Source organism: Oncorhynchus clarkii, chromosome 5, assembly GCF_045791955.1.
Source record: "Oncorhynchus clarkii lewisi isolate Uvic-CL-2024 chromosome 5, UVic_Ocla_1.0, whole genome shotgun sequence".
Taxonomy (NCBI): Eukaryota; Metazoa; Chordata; class Actinopteri; order Salmoniformes; family Salmonidae; genus Oncorhynchus; species Oncorhynchus clarkii.
In genome coordinates, this window is record NC_092151.1 from 23,039,736 (window position 1) to 23,063,999 (window position 24,264).

General features: G+C 41.5%; 1 protein-coding gene across 5 annotated transcripts in view; it reads right to left on the bottom strand.

The window, feature by feature from the left end:
- LOC139408547 (phosphatidylserine decarboxylase proenzyme, mitochondrial-like) overlaps positions 1–24,264 on the bottom strand; it is a 36,211-nt gene that overhangs the window by 8,014 nt on the left and 3,933 nt on the right. Inside the window, exons 1-3 of one of the 5 annotated variants that reach the window (XM_071152557.1) lie at positions 13,996–14,142; positions 9,415–10,023; positions 2,911–3,076 (exon numbers count right to left, since the gene is read on the bottom strand). In XM_071152557.1, coding sequence (XP_071008658.1) covers positions 2,911–3,076; positions 9,415–9,599 — 351 coding nt within the window. In that variant the 5' untranslated portion in view covers positions 9,600–10,023; positions 13,996–14,142. Of the gene's footprint in view, positions 1–2,910; positions 3,077–8,157; positions 8,344–9,414; positions 10,024–13,995; positions 14,154–20,107; positions 20,284–24,264 lie in introns of those variants that run through there. The other 4 variants (XM_071152559.1, XM_071152560.1, XM_071152562.1 and 1 more) reach the window with 4 other exon arrangements.

Consider the following 24,264-nt stretch of genomic DNA (forward strand, 5'->3'; position numbering starts at 1 on the left):
CCCCCTTTGAAAAATGGTCCAGGGGAGGTGGAATAGATCAACATTTCATTAACATTAAATGCTTATTGGCTGATGGTAAGGGAAAAACAGCGTCCATTGAAACTAAGTGCACTCAGTCACCCTGTGACTATGACAGCAAGAGCGAGCAAAGCAGAAGAACAAAACAAAGCATTTCTCTGTTATTGTGTGGCCCACACAAAGGGCCTTTGATAGGCTGTACGGTAGGGCCTGTACAGGGAAGCTCTGCAGGTCCATATGGGTCCAGCCATCTGTGTCGGGGGGGGGGGGGGGTTACACCTCACACAAGGATGGGCATTTTAAATGATTTCACTATTCGTCTCAGGAGAGGCAGTGCACTATGTACAGGCGGGTGGGGGTGGGGACTGTGCCCTCAGCACAGACGGGTGGGGGAGGGGAGCGAGAGGACCAGGGGCGGGTGTGTCTGACATGGAGGGAGATAAACAAACTTGTTGCTGCGATAGGTTCTCTATCCTCTCATCTGGTAGTGTGTGTCTTGATGTAAAGGAGCTAGCTAGCTACGTTAGTCAGCTAAGTTAGTAAGCCAGCTAGCTAGCTGGGCTAATTGAGGCCATTTTGTTGTGCGTCCTTGATGACAACAACTCTTTCATATTAAACAGCCTACCAGTTGGTTGATCATTGAAGCCTACTCCCAATTTAGCCAACTTAATTCCATAATTGTAAATCCATTTTACATTGATTAAAAATCTCTCACTTCACTTGCTACACATGGAACCTGACGGTAATGCTTTGATTGACAAGAGTGAAAAGTGTGTAGGCTACCGATACATTTTATTATTATTAAATGGGGCGCACTCATGAAACTATTGTTTTATTAAAATGTATAATGGCATAGTCTAATAATTTTATTACATTTCATACAAAGTCTTTACATTAAAAAAAGGCAGACAGATACAGTACAGGTCAAAAGTTATGACACCTACTCATTCTATGGTTTTTAATTTTTTTATACTATTTTCTACATTGTAGACTAATAGTGAAGACAAAATTATGAAATCATGTGGTAACCAAAAAAGTGTGAAGCAAATCAAAATAGATTTTATATTTGAGATTCTTCAAAGTAGCCACACTTTGATAACAGCTTTGCACACTCTTGGCATTCTCTCAGAGCTTGAAGGAATGCTTTTCCAACAGTCTTGAAGGAGTTCCCACATATGCTGAGCACTTGTTGGCTGCTTTTCCTTCACACTGCGGTCCAACTCATACCATCTCAAATTGGGTTGAGTTTAGGTAATTATGGAGGCCAGGTTCTGGCGCAGCACTCCATCACTCTCTTTCTTGGTCAAATAGCCCTTACACAGCCTGGAGGTGTGTTTTGGGTCATTGTCCTGTTGAAAAACATATGATAGTTCCACTAAGCGAAAACCAGATGGGATGGTGTATCACTGCAGAATGCTGGGCAAGTCATGCTGATTAAGTGTGCATTGAATTCTAAATAAAATCACAGACGGTCACCAACAAAGCACCTCCACACCTCCTCCATGCTTCATGGTAGGAACCACACATGCAGAGATCATCCATTCACCTACTCTGCGTCACAAAGACACAGCGGTTGGAACCAAAAGTCTTTAATCTCAGACCAAAAAGACACATTTCTACTGGTTGAATGTCCATTGCTCGTGTTTCTTTGCCCAAGCAAGTCTCTTCTTATTATTGGTGTCCTTTAGTAGAAATTTATTTGCAGCAATTTGACATTGAAGGCCTGATATCACACAGTCTTCTCTGAACAGTTGATGTTGAGATGTGTTTTTTACTTGAACTCTGGGAAGCATTTATTAGGGCTGCAATTTTTTGAGTCTGGTAACTAATTAACTTATCCTCTGCAGCAGAGGCAACTCTGGGTCTTCCTTTCCTGTGGCGGTCCTCGTGAGAGCCAGTTTCATTATAGTGCTTGATGGTTTTTGCAACTGCACTTGAAGAAACTTTCAAAAGGTCTTGAAATTTTCTGGACTGACTGACCTTCATGTCTTAAAGTAATGATGGACTGTCGTTTCTCTTATGCTCTTTGTTTCTCTATGCTTATTTCAGCTGTTCTTGCCATAACATGGGGCGGCTGGTTAGAGCATTGGACTAGTAAACTTAAAGGTTGCAAGTTCAAATCCCCGAGCTGACAAGGTACAAATCTGTCGTTCTGCCCCTGAACAGGCACTGTTCCTAGGCCTTGAAAATAAAAGAGAGCCGCACACTCTAGGAGCTAAGATGCAAAAATGTATTTACCAACGTTTCGACAGCCAAGCTGTCTTCATCAGGGTATAATCACAAACACTGCGGGATGACTCGATTATGTAGTGTCAAAAGACACAGGTGTCTGTAATCGTGGCCTAATATCGTTGGTTAATTATCAAATATTAAAATAGCATACAAACAAATGGATAGCATACGATCATAGATTATTTGACTACACAAGCTTACAAACAATTACAATGGCAAAATCACAAGAATGGCTTCAGATCAAAGTCTACGCTGTTCCTAGGCCGTCATTGAAAATAAGATTTAGTTCGTAACTGACTTGCCTTGTTAAATAAAGGCTCAATAAATAAATAAATAAAAGTAATCGAATGCTGTTCAGATATTTAAATAACTGTGCCCATCCCTACACACCCACATCAGTGCCTCTGACAGACCACCTCTAGCCGAGAAAACCTAGCGTCACGACGCAGGGGAAACTAATGACCATAGGGGTTATTAGAGTGATGATATTGCTTTTTAAGTGTTCACGTTGTACTTTACCTTGTAAGAGAGGAACTCTCAATCTACTCCACAAGTATTCTAAGAGTTGGTACCCCTGGATGCTGAGATTGACATTCACACACAAACACCCAGATATACACAAATAAATTATGCAGCATCTGTTAGCAGGTAAATACTCACCCTGCTGGTTGGTCTCCAGCCAACCTTTGCCAGGGGCTTGAGTGCACCGAAGGTCAGGAAGTAGTAGAGGAAGCTGAGCGGCCATGAGCGCAGCCGCAAGGCGGGCCGGGACATGCAGCTCAACTGGCCAAGACGACGCCGCAAGGCCAACTGAGGGAACTGCAACCTAGGCAACCATACAAAATGCTGGGTTGGCACAGGTATGGCCGTGTATACATACAGTGCCTTGCGAAAGTATTCGGCCCCCTTGTACTTTGCAACCTTTTGCCACATTTCAGGCTTCAAACATAAATATATAAAACTGTATTTTTTTGTGAAGAATCAACAACAAGTGGGACACAATCATGAAGTGGAACGACATTTATTGGATATTTCAAACTTTTTTAACAAATCAAAAACTGAAAAATTGGGCGTGCAAAATTATTCAGCCCCTTTACTTTCAGTGCAGCAAACTCTCTCCAGAAGTTCAGTGAGGATCTCTGAATGATCCAATGTTGACCTAAATGACTAATGATGATAAATACAATCCACCTGTGTGTAATCAAGTCTCCGTATAAATGCACCTGCACTGTGATAGTCTCAGAGGTCCGTTAAAAGCGCAGAGAGCATCATGAAGAACAAGGAACACACCAGGCAGGTCCGAGATACTGTTGTGAAGAAGTTTAAAGCCGGATTTGGATACAAAAAGATTTCCCAAGCTTTAAATATCCCAAGGAGCACTGTGCAAGCGATAATATTGAAATGGAAGGAGTATCAGACCACTGCAAATCTACCAAGACCTGGCCGTCCCTCTAAACTTTCAGCTCATACAAGGAGAAGACTGATCAGAGATGCAGCCAAGAGGCCCATGATCACTCTGGATGAACTGCAGAGATCTACAGCTGAGGTGGGAGACTCTGTCCATAGGACAACAATCAGTCGTATATTGCACAAATCTGGCCTTTATGGAAGAGTGGCAAGAAGAAAGCCATTTCTTAAAGATATCCATAAAAAGTGTCGTTTAAAGTTTGCCACAAGCCACCTGGGAGACACACCAAACATGTGGAAGAAGGTGCTCTGGTCAGATGAAACCAAAATTGAACTTTTTGGCAACAATGCAAAACGTTATGTTTGGCGTAAAAGCAACACAGCTCATCACACTGAACACACCATCCCCACTGTCAAACATGGTGGTGGCAGCATCATGGTTTGGGCCTGCTTTTCTTCAGCAGGGACAGGGAAGATGGTTAAAATTGATGGGAAGATGGATGGAGCCAAATACAGGACCATTCTGGAAGAAAACCTGATGGAGTCTGCAAAAGACCTGAGACAGGGACGGAGATTTGTCTTCCAACAAGACAATGATCCAAAACATAAAGCAAAATCTTCAATGGAATGGTTCAAAAATAAACATATCCAGGTGTTAGAATGGCCAAGTCAAAGTCCAGACCTGAATCCAATCGAGAATCTGTGGAAAGAACTGAAAACTGCTGTTCACAAATGCTCTCCATCCAACCTCACTGAGCTCGAGCTGTTTTGCAAGGAGGAATGGGAAAAAAATTCAGTCTCTCGATGTGCAAAACTGATAGAGACATACCCCAAGCGACTTACAGCTGTAATCGCAGCAAAAGGTGGCGCTACAAAGTATTAACTTAAGGGGGCTGAATAATTTTGCACGCCCAATTTTTCAGTTTTTGATTTGTTTAAAAAGTTTGAAATATCCAATAAATGTCGTTCCACTTCATGATTGTGTCCCACTTGTTGTTGATTCTTCACAAAAAAATACAGTTTTATATCTTTATGTTTGAAGCCTGAAATGTGGCAAAAGGTCGCAAAGTTCAAGGGGGCCGAATACTTTTGCAAGGCACTGTAGTACACACAAAACAGTCTCAGTACAGAAACACTGAAAGACGACAGACAGACGACAGGCAGGCAGGCAGACCGACAGGCAGGGACACCGACAGGCAGGCAGGCAGGGACACCGCCAGCAGTCCACCCGGCAGGCAGACAGCCCAGCAGGCAGGACAGAGGCTCACACATTCACCACAGACTCTCTACCCCACAAACACCCACACAGGCAAAGCACGCGAATAATGTGCATACCTATGTCCACACAAGGGACATGACACAATGGTCCTACACAAAGACATGTTAAATACCGGCATAATGGGAAAAACAAAATGACACAATGATGCCCTCTTACTTTATACTGGTCAAACACAATCACACAACACATTCCTATCAGGAAATAGGCTACTGTACGCTCACATGTTCTGACTGCACACATCCTCCCCACTGTATACCCAAACTCTTTTCAACAATGCAGATGGTACTCTTCTACAGTATCTCATCCAAACCACCACATGGTTAGTTTCCTAAGAAACTCCTCATATATTCATATTTCACACAGAATCCACCCTACTCTTCAGACTGCTTTTAGTCAGGCCAACTGTGTGTCTTTAAAATATCCTAATGCCTAACTACCATCCATCCAGATCTCTCAATATGCCTTGTTAAAATGGCTAAAAAATAAGTTAGCCTTCGCTTAGCAGGATTTTGATGACAAACCTTGTGCTTGTCATAGTGTGGATGGTCAACACACCGCATAAAATGCATAGAAACAGCATATCCACCCAACAACCAAATCAAATCATCTGCGCATGAATATGCCTGGCTGCACTGTAAAACAGTCTATTAAAATAGGCTTAAGTGGCTGTGATGTATTGCCCTGGTTCTGTACAATAGGACCAACTAGGGCAGCAGTGATGCAGCAGTGGACTCTAAAGGGGGAGGCCAATGTTACCGCAACAAGGGACATCCAACACACGCAATGTGCAAAACCACCGTCTTTGTCCAAAACCACAGGCCGTGTACGAATACCCGCACTTGCGTTCTAAATAGTAGGTATTTGGGTATGTAGTAAAAAAAAATAAAAAATAAAAAAAATTGTACATTCATACATATATTTATATTTTTTGATTTTTTTGCATACCCAAATTATTTATTTTATAGTATATACATTTTCAAATAATAATGAACGAATGGCTCTGCTATGTCCACATAAGCTTCAGCATGTCAGGGGAAGTGGATCATACTTGGCCCTGAGAGTGATGAGCCAGAGCTAACAGGCCTGAAAAGGGAGGGAAGGGGGAGAGAGGGGGTATAATACATTCTGCTGTACAGCTATCTATAGGCCTAAAGAATACCAGTCCACTCTAATCAGGATAAGAGACAAACACTGACACCCTAATAGACAGTCAGCAGCACCTTAACACCTGCCACTGGCATACACATAGACACTGCCGACTAGAGGTGACCTGTAGGCCAAACCGAGGAGTCAAGTCTAATGACAACAATAGAGTAGAACTGGACACGTTCAATTACAACAGTTGATCCTGAAACACTAACATAACTAAGCTAAGGACCCTGGGACTAAACACCTCCCTCTGCAACTGGATCTTGGACTTCCAAGACGGGCCACCCCCAGGTAGTGAGGGTAGGCAACAACACATCTGCTACGCTGATCCTCCACACCGGTTCGCTTCAGGGGTGCGTGCTTAGTACCCTCCTGTACTCCCTGTTCACCCATGACTGTGTGGCTAAGCACGACTCCAACACCAACATTAAGTTTGCTGATGACAACAGCCTGATCACAGACAATGACGAGACAACCATTAGGGAGGAGGTCAAAGGTCTGTCAGCGTGGTGCCATGCCAACAATCTCTCCCTCAATGTGAAAAAAGGAGATGATCGTGGACTACAGGAAAAGGAGTACCGAACAGGCACCCCATTCACAGTCACTGCGGGATGGGGCTGAAGTGGTGCGGGTCGAGAGTTTCAAGTTCCTTGGTGTCCACATCACCAACAAACTATCATGGTTCAAACACACCAAGACAGTCGTGAAGAGGGCACAACAACACCTTTCCCCCCCTCAGGAGACAAACTATTTGGCATGGGATCCTCACAAAGTGAGCCCGTAGCATCCTGACCGGTTGCATCACCGCCTGGTATGGCAACTGCTCGGCATCTGACCATAAGGCGCTACAGAGGGTAATGTGTACGGCCCAATACATCACTGGAGCCACGCTTCCTGCCATCCAGGACCTATATTTTATTTAATTTTTTCATTTTACCTTTATTTAACTAGGCAAGTCAGTTAAGTACAACTTCTTATTTTCAATGACGGCCTAGGAAGTGGGTTAACTGCCTGTTCAGGGGCAGAACGACAGATTTGTACCTTGTCAGCTCGGGGGTTTGAACTTGCAACCTTCCGGTTACTAGTCCAACGCTCTAACCACTAGGCTACCCTGCTGCCTCATATACTAGGCAGTGTCAGAGGAAGGCCCCATAAAATTGTCAAAGACTCCAGTCACCCAAGTCATAGACGTGTCTCTCTGCTACCGCACGGCAAGCGGTACGGGATCGCCAAGTCTAGGTCCAAAAGGCTCCTTAACAGATTCTACCCCCAAGCTATAAGAATGCTGAACAATTAATCAAATGGACACCCGGACTACTTACATTTTTTACACTACTGTTACTCGCTGGTTATCATCTATGCAGTCACTTTACCCCTAACCTACATGTACAAATCACCTTGACTAACCTATACCCCGCACATTAACTCAGTACCGGGCCCCCTGTATATAGCTGCATTATTGTTATGCTATTCTACTGTTACCTTTTATTTGATTTACTAAATATTTTATTAAACTATTTCTTGAACTGCACTGTTGGTTAAGGGCTTGTAAGTAAGTATTTCACAGTAAGGTCAATACCTGTTTTATTTGGCACGTGACAAATAAATATTTGATTTGATGACACACTCACAGGTCGGTCAGTGGCCCTGTTGTGTCTTTAATCCATGTGTCATTATAGACCTGTCTTGCATCAGAGCTGAATCAGATCAATTGAATGGTGCTTTACAGGTTGGTGTTGATGCGCCCTTTGTGAAACTACAGACAGTGCTTAACGATTGTCCCCAGCACAGACAGAACACTGCCCATATTGTTCCACACACACAGATCTGAGGATGGTTTTTAGATCCGGAGCAGTGTGTGGAGCTGTGCGGTTCAGTGGGTCTACACAGACAGTCCTATCACCATCTTTTACGGTCTAATTTCTCAAGGGTCTGATCACCACAACATAACAATCAGAGGGAGAAAAAGGTCATCAACAAATCTAATGATCCACAGCAAGAGATCTAAGATACACCTGATTCTAGAAACCTGGAATTATTGAGTCATCAAGGAAAATCACATCTCTGATTACTTTGGCTACACGGATGGCTGGGTAGGGGATGACTTCCACTGAGGCATGCTGCTGATGTGGCTGCATGGTGCCGTTCAGTAAGTAGTGTATTGGAGCTGGCGACTGCTCTCCTCACAGTCACCGCTGGTTGGCTGGCCTGGTTTGGACTGCAGAGTGTGACACTGGGCCACTCATCTTTTCTAAACTCTAAACAGGAGAGCAATATTTACTACTCACAGCAGCATATAAGAGTAGAGCTAATATAGCTAATTTTGCCTAAACAAAGTTATTTGCATAATGTTTAACTCCTTTATAAAAGGATATAAAAAAGGCAAAGAAATAATTTAAATGTAATTGAATCTCAATTCTCATAGAAGTCTACCAGTGCAGAACATTTTAAATACTTAAAATCTTTACCATAACCTGTCATATGCCTTGGTTTCAGCCATCGTACAGCTTAAACATCCCAGCCACCCGGATAAATGCCACAAAAGTAACAAAGTCAACATGTAAAGAATACACTTCTACCCTTTTTTTAAATTTCCTGGCTATCCCGTCTCTAGCTCGCTCTCTACCACACAAAACGCACGCTCCAGCAGCACCCCCCTCTCTTCCTCAATGCAGGCACATATTAGCCAATCACTGACTGCATAGCATTCTCTCTCTCCTGCCTCTATGTCTTAGCCTTCACGCAGCTATTGAAAACTCCATCTTTCCGTTACTTCTTTCAGGACCACTTCTGAGGCTGGCAGGGTAAGGCTGGACCAGATGCTTTGTTCAACCCTTTGACTGGCTTGCCTGTTCAGGGCTTAAGGACATTACGTTGCAATTAGGCCAAACAGAGGCTTTGTGCTGCCTGGGACACACAGAGAGAGAGAGAGAGAGAGCGAGACAAAAAAACATTGAGGAGTGCAGACCAACTGTACCCACTCAATAGTCACCCCCTTGGCTCACACTTGTCCCCATGCTCATGAAGCAGCCAGGACACAGCTCAACACAAAGTACACAACACAACCACCCACTCACAAACCACACCTTCAATCTCACGACAGAACATTACATTAATAGTTCCCTCTATGCTCGCTCAAGTCATCCCTCTCAGGCTCTTTCAATCCATCTCTACCACTCATGTAATGTAAACAGTCCCTATATAGGCTAAGTACCATTCATTCCCTCTCCATGTCAGTCCTCTCTCTCATGTACAGCAGGCATGTTATACACACACGTCAAGTCATCCTGTAGTCATTCATCTCGTTCCCTCTCTCTCTCTCAGCATACCTGAATCGGTTCCTGTGGCTGAGTGCTTGGGCCCCCTGGTTGCCCTGGCCTGAGCTGTTGCCGCCGCTGACTCCCCCCTGCTCCCCAGAGGAGCTGATCGGCCGGAGCCGGCGCACATCAACCCTAACTCTGTGGAGATTGTAGCAAGACGGAGGGCTGTGCAAAGACTTGCAGCATCTCACCATTTCCCTGAGCTCCGCGCTGCTGCCCGCTGCAGGTTCCTGCTCTGACACATTATCACTGAAGGTGTGGGGGGGATTACAGACACTTCTCTCACTGGGGCTGCCTCTCTCTCGCTCAGTGTGCACACGTCTGTTCTCTCGCTGGATCTTGTTCTCTCGCTCTGCTATTCTCAAGCCCGGCCCCCTTCTCTGGTAGGATGGATGTGACGTGGTGAAGGGGGGTAATCCGTTCGCTCCCTCTCTTCGCTCTCTGTCATTTCTCTCTCTCGCTCTCTCAGGGTTCCAGGGGCCTTATTTTGTACCAGAGGGCAGAGCCTGGGTGCCAGAAGGTGGGGTGACTGTTTCACAGCTGATCTGAGAGGAGCTGCAGCAGACTGGTGACAGTGAAAGACTGGAGGAGGACTGGTCTGCCTGGGGGGAGGGGCAGCTTGATGAGAGAGAGTAAAAAAATCCCATCAGCTATAGTGTTCATGGACCCTGTTAAAGATTCCTGGCCGCTCCCCTATACTGCTAATAAGTGTTGTGTAACAGTATAATTCGGCATTCTTTCCATAAGGATGCTTGCCGTACCTTGTTTATTTAACTTAGGTTTTGGCCTGTTTTGAAAGCCTGGCTAGACTCCACTGCTTCCTACTTTATCCAATCCTACCCTACAATCAGCTGATAGGGGGAGGCATCTGGACCCTTTCTCCTAACCACAGGAATAACAGAAATTAGCAGATTATGACAATTAGTCTATCTATTCATTCCCTGTTGTTTTGTTAAGAGTGAATCATTTCAGAACGTTAAGCATTGGTTACCATGAAGATAACGTGGTTAAATGAATGTCTATTATTAAAGCCCATCAGCTTTCTTACTTGTCTGACTTTTCCAAAATAGCCTATCGACAAAATCTCATGTCTTGTTTAACACAAAAAATTGCTTTCACGCACTTGCAAATAATCCCTTTGGTTTGGTGTCAGTTACATTAATTACGGTTCAAAGGGCTGAAATGCATCTTCAGTAGCCTTTTAAAACCATCCATAAAAATACCAGTCAGACAACAGATGTCTAACAATGACACTTAACATTCTGAAATGATTCACTATTTACAAAACAGCAGGGAGTGAAGAGATAACAGATCATGATCTTATTAGCTAGGTTTCCATCCAATTGGCGACAGATTTTCATTTGAATGTTCAAAAATGTGCATTAAATTGTTTTTGCATTTCCTCACCAGTGGTGTTTACAAATCTGTGCATGATGACGTGGTGTGCACAAAATGTACTTTTTCGCTTAAAAAATTTCATGCACTGAATAAAAATCTAAAAGTTCAATGTGTTACCATCACATTTTCAATTGCACTGATATTTTTGTCACAAAAACTGTTAAATATCAAATGTGCCTGCTCTGGTCCTGGCACCTGCACTCTAGCCAACAGCTCACAGACAGTGTGGGTAGGCTGTGTTGGTTGGCTAGTCTACATGATGAGATTATTATGGATAAGAGCTAAAATATTGTTATTTGTCAAATGGCAGTCAAGCTCCACTATGGGAGATCCATAAAGGGCTTGATGTGGCCAGCCGGTAATCCACTCGAGTGTCCCGGCTACCGGTTCGTACTTTCTCCATTCAGGCTGCAAAGGCTTCAACTTCCTCAACTTTATTACAGTTGAAGTCGGAAGTTTACATACACCTTAGCCAAATACATTTAAACTCAGTTTATCACAATTCCTGATATTTAATCTTAGTAAAAAATCCCTGTCTTAGGCCAGTTAGGATCACCACTTTATTTTAAGAATGTGAAATGTCAGAATAATAGTAGAGAGAATGATTTCTTTCAGCTTTTATTTATTTCATCACATTCCCAGGAGGTCAGAGGTTTACAAACACTAAATTCGTGTTTGATAGCATTGCCTTTAAATGGTTTAAATTGGGTCAAATGTTTCAGGTAGCCTTCCACAAGCATCCCACAATAAGTTGGGTGAATTTTGGCCCATTCCTCCAGACAAAGCTGGTGTAACTGAGTCAGGTTTTTCAGTTCTGCCCACAACTTTTCTATAGGATTGAGGTCAGGGCTTTGTGATGGCCACTCCAATACCGTGACTTTGTTGTCCTTAAGCCATTTTGCCACAACTTTGGAAGTATGCTTGGGGTCATTGTCCATTTGGAAGCCATTAACTTCCTGACTAATGTCTTGAGATGTTGCTTCAATATATCCACATAATTTCTCCCTCATGATGCCATCTATTTTGTGAAATGCACCAATCCATCTTGCAGCAAAGCACCCCCACAACATGATGCTGCCATCCTTGTGCTTCACGGTTGGGATGGTGTTCTTCGGCTTGCAAGCCTCCTCCTTTTTCCTCCAAACATAACGATGGTCATTATGGCCAAACAGTTCTATTTTTGGTTCATCAGACCAGAGGACATTTCTCCAAAAAGTACGATCTTTGTCCCCATGTGCAGTTGCAAACCGTAGTCTGGCTTTTTATGGCGGTTTTGGAGCAGTGGCTTCTTCCTTACTGAGCGGCCTTTCAGGTTATGTCGTTATAGGACTCGTTTTACTGTGGATCTAGATACTTTTGTACCCGTTTCCTCCAGCATCTTCACAAGGTTCTTTGCTGTTGTTCTGGGATTGATTTGCACTTTTCGCACCAAAGTATGTTAATCTCCAGGAGGCAGAACGCGTCTCTTTCCTGAGCGGTATGACAGCTGCGTGGTCCCATGGTGTTTAGACTTGCATACTATTGTTTGTACAGATGAACGTGGTACCTTCAGGCATTTGGAAATTGCTCCCAAGGAGAAACCAGACTTGTGGAGGTCTATAATTCACTTTCTGAGTCTTGGCTAATTTATTTTGAGTTTCCCATGATGTCAAGCAAAGAGGCACTGAGTTGGAAGGTAGGCCTTGAAATACATCCACAGGTACAACTCCAATTGACTCAAATTATGTCAATTAGCCTATCAGAAGCTTCTAAGATCGTGTCATGCACAAATCAGATGTCCTAACGGACTTGCCAAAACTATAGTTTGCTAACAAGACATTTGTGGAGTGGTTGAAAAACGAGTTTTAATGACTCCAACCTAAGTGTATGTAAACTTCCGACTTCAACTGTAATGGTGAGAAGGTGAAAAAAAAAAGTGGACTTTATGAAAACACAATTTTCTCCCACCGTGCTAGAGAGGCTAAATGCTAATTGCGGATGTTGCATATCATGTTCAGCCATTCAGGTTGCTGCAGTGTTTTTTCACGTCTAACCTAAAGTAGCAAGCGTAAAAGAAACAGGACCCCTGGTCTGATTGTTTCAAAATAAAAAAAGTTGTGCTTATTAAACATAGTTTTTGTATTGGATTTGTTGGCATGAACTCGTTTACAAAACATTATTCATCGTTTTAATAAATAGTAAATATTTTGAAGTGAAATAATGCATCTTACCGGCTGTATTTCTATATTATACATCTTGAAAACTTGATTGCTGATATGCAACAAAAATAAATGGCACTATATCAACAAAGTACTAATGAAACAAATACCAAAAGATAGTTTTGGGGTGGAATTTTCCTTTAACACTGAGCAACATGGGCCTGGTATCCACAGTACTCCACTAATTATACAGTTACCAACACGATAACATTTTGTATCCACCCCCCCATTTCATTGTTTTACCTAAATGTACTGTAATTTAAGATATAAAACTGCAAAAAATTTCAGGAAATTCGCTTGAAAACGGCAAAGTTCTCTCTCCAATGCCAAGAGGCGGGCCTTTAATATTGGTTGATCTGGCCATGCACTGCCAAAGTTATAGTAAAACTCATATGCTATTTTTATCTAACACGAGTTGTGTGCTGATGAGGGACTCAATAATGAATTTGCTATCACAAACGAGGTCCCCGCCGGTCCCAAAAAGTATGAAAACACGACCCAGAAGGCCTCTTTAGAAAAATAGCACACTATACTCCCAGAGCGTCCAACTATTTTCTCAATATTGTTTATCCATCAGTCTGATGTTGCACTTTTTTTGGTGGTGAGTCTTCAGTTAACACTATTAGTCTCTCAAGCAACGCATGTATTCACCAAACAGGGAGCCGGTCCCTAAAAGCAGGACAACACCCACTTCCTTCCTTATCTGACACACTGATGCTACGGACTACTGTTATGAGTAATCTACTCATAACAGTTACTGTAAAGACATAGGAAGTGTCAAAGTAATACTTAAGTACAGATTCTGTTTATCCCAAAATTCACTTTGGATTTTGTTACCACTTCCTGTAACAGTTCCCTATTAAACACTATTCTGTTGAATTAGATTACATTGAACACTTCCATAAACATAGTTACATATTTCAGATAATGCATTATACAACTTCAATCTAAAATTGTGTTTTTCCATTTTCAAAAAAGAAACTACGAACATTACCTTCTGTTGTCTGAAGAGTGAATCAAATTGACAAAGGGGAAGTTAAGTCTCTCACTGCGTGCTAGTTAAAGGTGAAGGCTAGTCAGTACCCTCTATTCTCACACAATAAAGTCCTGCGTACAGGCTGGACAAGCCCTTTAAGAGACTAGAGGGTGGGCGGGCAGATATCACGTTCAAGGGACTATAATTGCTGGGTGATGTCATCTGACTCACCACATGCCAAAGTAGCCTAATGGTCCAACTGCACAAATCTACTGCAGAATCTACAGCAGTAATACGATAATCATCTCATCATTCATCAAATTGACAGTGGGGCCATCTTAACGATAAGTTTGGTGATGAACTAGACTTCACAAATATTCAAATGTGTACAGTACAGATAGCACTGTGTAATCAACTAAGCCTACAAGCAGCCATGTACATGTAACTGCCAAAATAAAGGAAACACCAACACAAAAATGTCTTAATAGGGCCATTGGGCCACCATTTATTTGAATGGTAAATCTCTTTATAAAATGGGTGTATTATATTTCCATTCAAAGAAAAGTATCTATTCATGTTAATGTTTTTAAAATATATGTAAACTGAAGTTTTTTGTCTGTAATGCATTTGTGCCAATCATTTATGTTGTGACAAGGTAAGGTTGGTATACAGAAGATAAACACATTTTACCAAATAGGGATAACACTTTTGGTTACTACATGATTCCATGTGTGTTATGTAATAGTTTTGATGTCTTCACTATTATTCTACAATGCAGAAAATAGTACAAATCAAAACCCTGGAATGAGTAGGTGTGTCCAAACTTTGGCTGCTATACTAAGCTTACTAATGACAATGACATTATTATAATAACAACAAGATCAGGGAAAAAGAGGGTTATTATTATTATAAATATATTTTTGACAATTTGGAAGTGTAAACAGTAAATCAATTAGAAATAATACCAGGGAGGCTGGACTAATTTAAAAAAAAGTGCAAAGTGTTAATCACAGCATAGTAAAGATTAAAAACTGCCGAATTTGTGAAATTGTTGTGTGAGACTTGGTGCTCACGGAATCAGTAGGCTTTCAACCAAACACTCAAACAGTCAACATAAATCAGGATTGGTCTTATTTCTGTAGATATATATGGATGATTTCTAAAGCCAGGCACATTTAACAGTTAGGCTATTGATTATAGAACTAATTAAGTTGGGGTTTCCTCTATCCTCTCTTTTCTTAGACAATTAAGGCAAGGGCTGTTTTCGTCTCCGAACTCTGCTGCTGCCTCCGCCGCATTGCTCTTAACACCAATATGGTGGTTAACTTCGCTAATATGCACATAGCAACACAGTCAAGGAAAAGGCGCCAATTCAACAGCGCACTGATGTATTTCAGAACCGTGGACAGCAACCACTATGCAACGCGAGAGAAAGTGCATTAGCTTATAAAATAATCTTATTTGTATTGCACCATTGTTCTTACATAATATGACCATATACAATTTCAGTTGCATATGTCTTAGACTGATGAACTGTGCCATCCAAATGGATCAGTCCACTCAGACAGAATCAGAAAGGTATCTTGTTTACCATGATTTTTTGTTTTGCTACTGTTAACTTAAGAAATCTTCATCAACCAACAGCCTATCGACCAAACAGTCGTCTAAATCTGGTTAGCCTTACAATTTATGCACACAATTGCGGCTGGTCAGATCAGCACACCAGTAAATAGCTAACATTACACCGCAAGTCTGATGGCTCATTGCCGAAAATGGTGCATGTTCAAAATGATAACCAGCTAAAGCTAGCTACGTTTTCTATTACCTCCCATCTAATATCTTAGGACCATCTAAAATCTAGCCAACTAGCATAGTAGCTAATATAGCTAACAGCACAGATGAAAGGGTTTGTTATTGTAATCTTTGCTAACAGGTCACATAGCAATCTGGTTAGCTAGTTTGCTTATTGCATGCATATCCGGGAAAGTCGACACGAGCCTTAATATTAGTGAATTAACTAAAACTAATATTTGCAATAGGAGTTTGATTTTGGTCACTGTGTCAGTCAACCACTTCTCAAAACTGCACCTTTCTGTTGGAGAATGAGCTGGTTTGCTGCTGCTGGTGATTTCCACAGATTGACATTCCTTGGCATGGTGCAGTGCTCGTGGCGAGGCGGAGAGTGGCGACTGGTGTAAAGGGACTATCGGCAATATCGGTCCGAGTCTTCATTTCTCAGAACAAGAATAGACTGAAGAGTTTCAGAAGAAAGTTATTTGTTTCTGGCCATTTTGAGCAGGGAATCAAACCTTCAAATGCTGGTGCTCCAGATACTCAACTAGTCTAAAGAAGGCCAGTTATTGCTTTTTTAAATCAGGACAGTTTTCAGCTATGCTAACATAATTGCAAAAGGGTTTTCTAATGATCAATGAGCCTTTTAAAATGATACACTTGGATTAGCTAACAACGCTGCTGATAATGAGCCTATGTATATATTCAATTTCATATTTTTATTTTAAAATCAGCCATTTCCAGCTACAATAGTCATTTACAACATTAGAAATGTCTACACCGTATTTCTGATCAATTTGATGACATTTCAAAAACAAGTGACCCCAAACTTGAACAGTAGTGTATATCTGCATTTATCCATACTACAATACCTCTGTCTTTACCCAAAGAGGAACTGATAAATCTGTCTGTAGAGAGTGTGAGACAGGAAATGCTCCTATCCCCAATTTCCCTGTAGCTGGCTCAGAATGCTGTCTTTGGCTTGTCGGAAGGGAAATTGAGAGCCCCTGTCTAGTCTGCTCATTACCATTCCATTTGCGTGTCAGCCCAGATTCACCCTGAGAAGAACTCAGGCCATTGTTAGGAGGTCATATGCATGTGGGTCTTTGAGAAGCCAAATGAAACTTGTGAAGTGTGAGCCTAACTCTCTGACAAGTGTGTGTGTGTGTCCACAGTAGTGCTGAGCAATAAGTGCTTTTTGAGGTCGGTTCATATAAATCACGGTTTTCAATGCTGTAACAAAAAACAAATGATGGTAGTGATTGGCCATTACAGCAGATCACTTATTAATAAACCATCCTTTATTCACATTACTTTAATCAAATATTTCAGTTCTGTATATAACATTTTTTTATTTGATGACTTAATATTTTATTCAAGTCCTCATATAATCTCTGCTCAGGCTGTAGCTCCCCAGAGTCATCCTTCAGGCTAACCATAGCGGACTTGCTGCCTTTTGTCTGACAAAAATCACAATTTCAGTAGTTCTTCAAAAGTAGATCAGGCATACTTTTAACACGGCTAAATAACAACTATCAATCAATTACATGTACTGTCGTGTAGAGACCTAAACAACCGCTCTTTATTCCCCTTGTGTCGCTCTATTGCTCTTCCTCTCCATGTCTGTCTGTCTGCTTGCCCCACAGGCTTGCCCAGAAAGAACCAATGAGAACCAATGAGAACAGGCACAATGGATTCTGGTCATTGTAGTTAATTACCATCTTTCGGCGCTTAACTAAGATGAGTTGGGACAACATATCCCAGAGACAAATCTCTAAAGAAACAGCACAAATGGTGCGTTGAGTGCACAAAAAAACATGGAATTCAAATACTTGGACTTCAGTCAGTTATTTAAAAAACAAAATAAACCAACATTTTGGTTAATTGCTCAGCACTAATATAAGGTGAGTGTGTGTGTGTGTCTTCATAGTCACGGTGGGAAGTTGAGATGCCATGATGACAATGCTGACCTTGACAGTGACCAGGGGACCTTGCCAAGTCACTTTCTGATAGTCGCATGTTGTATTGGACAGTTCAAAGGGGGTGCGACCAAAAGTCCACCACGTTGACAGTTCCATGCTTATTTACAATATAGCGAGACAAAAACTTCAACTTAAGTCTGGGAAATTCCCTAACCCAATCCCCAAACTAGCCAATGAGCTTCCATTTGCACTGTGACAGAACCTCACCCCACACTCAATTCATTGCAAAGCCCTATTGAGAAAGTCTGCATACCAGGCCCCCAAAGGGTACACATCAAAATAGGCAAGTATTTATTACAGTACTGCCGTATAAATATTCACCCTTTTGTAGCTAAAGCAAATAAGCCCACCAATCTGTTCATTTACATAAGATTAGTTCCTTTACATACAGAAGTGAAACAGTTTACAGGGGGTATTTTGTCAAGGACAATTATGTCAAAAGAAATTCTCTCTGGGTCACAGTAGTATAACAGTATAAAAGTGACTATGGTGCATAAACAACAGCACTGATTCTACAGAGTGAGAGAGGATAGAAATGGCATAGGATACATTTTTACAGGGTTGGGGGAGATTCCATTTATTTTCTGTATGTTATTTGGTTAATGAATGTACATAAAATGAAGAGAAGACAATTTGAAGTGATGCCTTCTGTGCTTTTTTCAATTCTCATACGGTCCCATGGTATCTCTAAAATTACATAATTATGTGCCAGTGGCACAAGTCCTTGACCAGGGGTCCAAATCACAAATTCAGCTGTGGGACGATTTTTCCTTGAGCAGATGGTCGGAACATAGGTATAAATAATTTGTACACTGCAAAACGACTGCAAGAAACCGAAACAGATATAGTATGAGAAAAACAGAATACTTTCAAACCATGAATACTTTGGTATATGATCACATATGCCCAGAGCTTGACTTAAAAAATTATTTATATATTTATTTATTTATTTATTTATTTAACTAGGCAAGTCAGTTAAGAACAAATTCTTAAATACAATGACGGCCTACACCGTCCAAACCTGGACAACTTGGACGACGCTGGGCCAATTGTGTGCCGCCTTATGGGACTCCCAATCACGTCCGGTTGTGATACTGGCTGGATTCGAAACAGGGTGTCTGTGGTGACGCCATCTGGCACTGAGATGCAGTGCCTTAGACCGCTGCGCCACTCGGGAGCCCCAGACTTGAGCCCCAGTTTATATTTAGGTGCAGGAGCTCCACAATACTTTTGAGATGATATTCTATAAGATGAGCAGGAGCTCAAGCACTAGAAAATGTGAGGTGTCGGTACTTTGCTCCGGTGAGCTCCTGCCCATGTCAAGCACTGCAAATGCCTATTTATGCGTGGGAATACTTGTGAACAGATTTCCTAAATAAAGAAAAAGCACTGAGCTCATTTCCTGGTGATATTACAATCATGTCCAAGAACAAAAATGCTAATTTTGTAAGTATTATTTTATTTAACTTATTTTTTGCTCAGAAAACTTGGGGGGACCCCCAAATTAAAATCACCAGCAGGCCAAATTCAGGAACCCTGTTTTAGACTCTACAAAGTCATGATTTAGCCTATATCACTTAAACCTTTTCCCTTAGGCATTCAACATGGACCTTTCAGGCTACCCCCTGACCTCAAAACGTACACAGTGCCAACACCTGCAAATGCAATATTGCAACCCTGGGCTTTCCCCATGATAATTTGTGCTAGCATAGAGCTCTATATTGCTTCATATATAGGCTACACAGGGCTTTACAGTGCAACCATTTAACTCGCATGTGCGCCTAAAAGACTCCCAGTGATTTGATAGTCTTTGACTTGGTCTTACAGTATCTAACACATGTATGGTAAGACACTACAGAAATAGAGGGGAAAAGTCACAGAAATGGCATGAAAAACAGGCGTACGCTTGGTCCTTCTGATCGGTCTGATCTTATGGTTGTTGATTATCTGCAATGACATCATCCATTTTGACACTTGGCCGTCTCCCATGTTAAATAGCCTAAACAAACAATAGGCTACGTGGAGCTTGTTGCGCTTACTACCATGACACACCGACATTGGGCCTGTCGGGATTACTCCTATGACACTAACACTACGTACACTTAAAAGATCACTATTCCAACAAAATCCCACGGAATGAGCCTCCGTATCACTTCTGGAATAGGTTTGCTAATCCAGCTGTTTGATTAGGTCAACAACTTGTAAGGCATTAGAGACAAAGGGATAGACCAAATAAACCTAGTTGACGGCAAGCATACGAACACCTGTGATATTGTTCTCCATAATACCCATCCTGCTACCTGGGACCATGACTAGATCCAAAGATACAGTAGATTGACACCAGAAGTTCTCCCTACCTGGGTTTCATTGGCGATGCGTTGAGGCACCTCGATACCAATCTTTGTTAGCTCCCGGTCCTTGTAGTGGCCGTACTGGTCGTATCCCATGTAGCCTCCGCCTGTGGCGATGAGGAGAGGAAAGGGCCTGATGCGAGCCTGAAGGCCGAGAGAGGCTGCATTGAACCGCTGTCGCCCTGCACCATGCATATAACACAAGGGTAATATTACGAACAGTTACAGTTCTTTCCATAACAGGTCTTGCATATTCAGTACCAGTCAGAAGTTTGGTCACACCTACTCATTCAAGGGTTTTTCTTTATTTTTTAAAAACTATTTTCTACATTGTAGAATAATAGTGAAGACATCAAAACTATGAACACATATGGAATCATGTAGTACCCCACCCCCCCCAAAAAGTGTTAAACAAATCAAAATAGAATTCATATTTTTTATTCTTCAGAAGTAGTCACCCTTTGCCTTGACAGCTTTGCACACTCATGGCATTCTCTCAACCAGCATCATGAGGTAGTCACCTGGAATGCATTTCAATTAACAGGTGTGCCTTGTTAAAAGTTCATTTGTGGAATTTCTTTCCTTAATGCGCTTTGAGCCAATAAGTTGTATTGTGACAAGGTAGGGGTGGGTATACAGAAGATAGCCCTATTTGGTAAAAGACGAAGTCCATATTATGGCAAGTACAGCTCAAATAAGCAAAGAGAAACAACAGTCCATCATTCCTTTAAGATATGGTCAGTCAATCCGGAACATTTCAAGAACTGCAGTCGCAAAAACCATCAGGCGCTATGATAAAACTGGCTTTCATGAGGACCGCCACAGGAAAGGAAGACCCAGAGTTTCCTCTGCTGCAGAGGATACGTTCATTAGAATTACCAGCCTCAAAAATTACAGCCCAAATAAATGGTTTCACAGAGTTCGAGTAACAGACACATCTCAACTGTTCAGTGGAGACTGCATGAAATCAGGCCTTCATGGTCAAATTGCTGCAAAGAAACCACTACTAAAAGGACACCAATAATAAGAAGAGACTTGCTTGGGCCAAGAAACATGAGCAATGGACATTAGACCAGTGGAAATCTGTCCTTTGGTCTGATGAGGCCAAATGTGACATTTTTGGTTCCAACCACCGTGTCTTTGTAAGATGCAGAGTAGGTGAACAGATGATCTCCGCATGTGTGGTTCCCACGTGAAGAATGGAGGTGGTGTGATGGTGCTTTGCTGGTGTGCTTTATTTAGAATTCAAGGCACACTTAACCAGCATGGCTACCACAGAATTCTGCAGCGATATGCCATCCCATCTGGTTTGCTCTGTGTGGGACTATCATTTGTTTTTCAACAGGTCAATGACCCAACACACCTCCAGGCTGTGTGAGGGGTATTTGACCAAGAAGAAGAGTGATGGAGTGCTGCGTCAGATGACCTGACCTCCACAATCACCCAACCCAATTGAGATGGTTTGGGATGAATTGGACCGTAGAGTGAAGGAAAATAGGGCCCTATGATTTCCGTGATGCGGAAAATGCGGATGGAATATTAATGTAGTAACCTAAATTATTTCAAAATTGTAAAATTAGACGAGTATGCCTAAAGCCATTTTTTGATTGGGGTATTTTTAGGGGGGGGGGGGGTTGTGAATGCATGGGACCATTACTTCACCTCACAACTTAGCGGTCACTTTGAGAAACATGTCAAAGAGGCCATTTGAGACGGCCAAGTTGTCTCATTCATATATATGAGACTTTATTATTTTTTGTATTTTTTAAACCTTAAACCCTAAATTCAGAGCAGAGCAATACCCAAAGGACTATGAGTCAGGCGATAAGCTGTTCTACAAATTCTGTAAACATACTATTGATTTGACCAGTAAAAATGTGTCATGACCACTTAAAGTCTAAAGCCCATGTGAAGAACAAGGAAAAGCACCATGTTAGCCAGAGCATGCCTCTTCAAATGACCATTACTAGTGCAAGTGCATCAGCAGATTCAAGACGATAATTTATTCAGGACTTTGTGGCTGTGTGCGCCGAGTCTGACATCCCCTTAGAAAAGCTAAGAAAGCTACAGCAGTTTCTAGTGAAGCATTGCAAACAGGGAGGAGCGTTGCCCGAAAATGAGAGCAGCCTCCATCAAACTCACCTGCCCCGTGTGTTTGACCAACATGACTGCCGTTCTACAGAAGAAGTTTGCGGTGGTTGTTGACGAGACAACAGAGGCAAGTGATTCTAAAAATCGTCATTGGTGAGTTACCAGCCTATTTATATATCGTTGCAATAGCCTACATTTACATTCTGCAATGTGAACTGTCCGCATGCAAATTGTGATATTCCAAACAACAAGATATCGTGGTGAAATATAGCGATGCATAATGTCAGCAGCTATCTGCCTCTCCATCTAGCCAATTATCGCTGTATAGTGTTTACACTTGAAATGTAAATAACTTATTCACAATATTATTTTAGGTTAAAACATAATTAAAGTTCTTCCTTATCTTTCATTGCAGGTGTAGAAAACCAGTACTTTCCGGTGGATGTCATTTTCATGGACCGATGCAACTACTCAACTTTTCCCAAGCTATACTAGCCTCCCTCCACAGCAACGATCTGAACCTGAATGATGCCTGGGCTTTGGTCACAGATGATGCCTCCTACTGCCTCAAGGCATTCAGAACCTCCTTGTAAGGAGTGATGCCCAACAGTGTCCATGTAACCGGTCTCTGCCATGTCATCAATCTGGTGGGTGAGACCTGGCAACACTACAAATACTTATCTGAAGTTGTGAAATGGAAAGAGAAGATGGGTGAGCTTCCTCATTATGAAGGAGTTTGTGCAGGCCAAGGCTCCTCCTGAAGCAGTGAGCTCCAGATGGAATAGCTGGTTTGAGGCAGTGAAGTACCATGCAGAGCATGTTCATCTGTACAGAGAGTTTTTGTTGGCAGAAAAGTTATCATCCCAGGCAGTCACAAACATCCTCAGCCAGCTGGAAACAGAGAAGGTTGCTGCATTTTTACCTAGATTCTTGCATGACTTTTTAAAAATGTATAATGAAACACTTAGTAGAACGCTGTATTGAAGCACTTGACTTTATTTAAAAAATAGTGCACTGTTGAGTTGCATCATCTTATTCAATTGTTGACGTTTAATTCATTCATATTAATTGACATTCTTTCTGATGATAAAATTAGTGTAAATCGTAAAACACAGAATTCAGAAAATGTTTAAACAAAAAAAACAGAATTTGGAAAAGACTAAAACTGATTTCAAAGGGCCATAGGAAAAGCAGCCAACATGTGCACAGCATATGTGGGAATGCCTTCAAGACTGTTGGAAAAGCATAGAGAATGCCAAGAGTGCGCAAAGCTGTCATCAAGGCAAAGGGTGGCTACTATGAAAAATCTAAAATATTTTGATTTGTGAACACTTTTTTTTGGTTACCACATGATTCCATGTGTTACTTCATATTTTTGATGTCTTCACTATTATTCTACAATGCAGAAAACAGTACAAATAAAGAAAATCCCTTGAATGAGTAGTCAAACTTTTGACTGGTACTGTATATATATATATATATATATATATATATATATATATATATATATATATATATATATATATATATATATATATATATATATATATTTTTTTTTTTTAAATCATAATTCCTATTGTAGCTAAATGTGCACGTCATGTTATTGTAAATAAACCATAGAACCGGGTAGACTAATTACTGAGTTGAGACAATGGCCTAGGCTACTCGCTGGATAGTGTGATAGAGTTGACTCACAAATTATGTAATTATTTGTGTCTGAAAGTTTTTACTGATAATGTACTGGCCAGAATGAGAGAAGCTCTAATATGAACAATGAATAAACCAGTGTTTGGCAATCCCACAGCCCAGGGTGGTTGCGCCCAAACGTAGAATAATATCTAGGCCTACCAAGTTATGTCTCGATTTTTTGCATCAATGCACACTGAAACCATTGTGGTGTAATCAGAGGTGTAGTAGAGGGTAAATGTTTACCAACCTTTTTTTATTTTGCACAAGCATTTACACACATTTGTTACCCACTACATTACAGCGTGTAATCCTTTAGCGCACAACTTAAGACTCAAATGTCTTGTAAAATACAAAAAAATATATGGATTTGTCAAAAGAATACT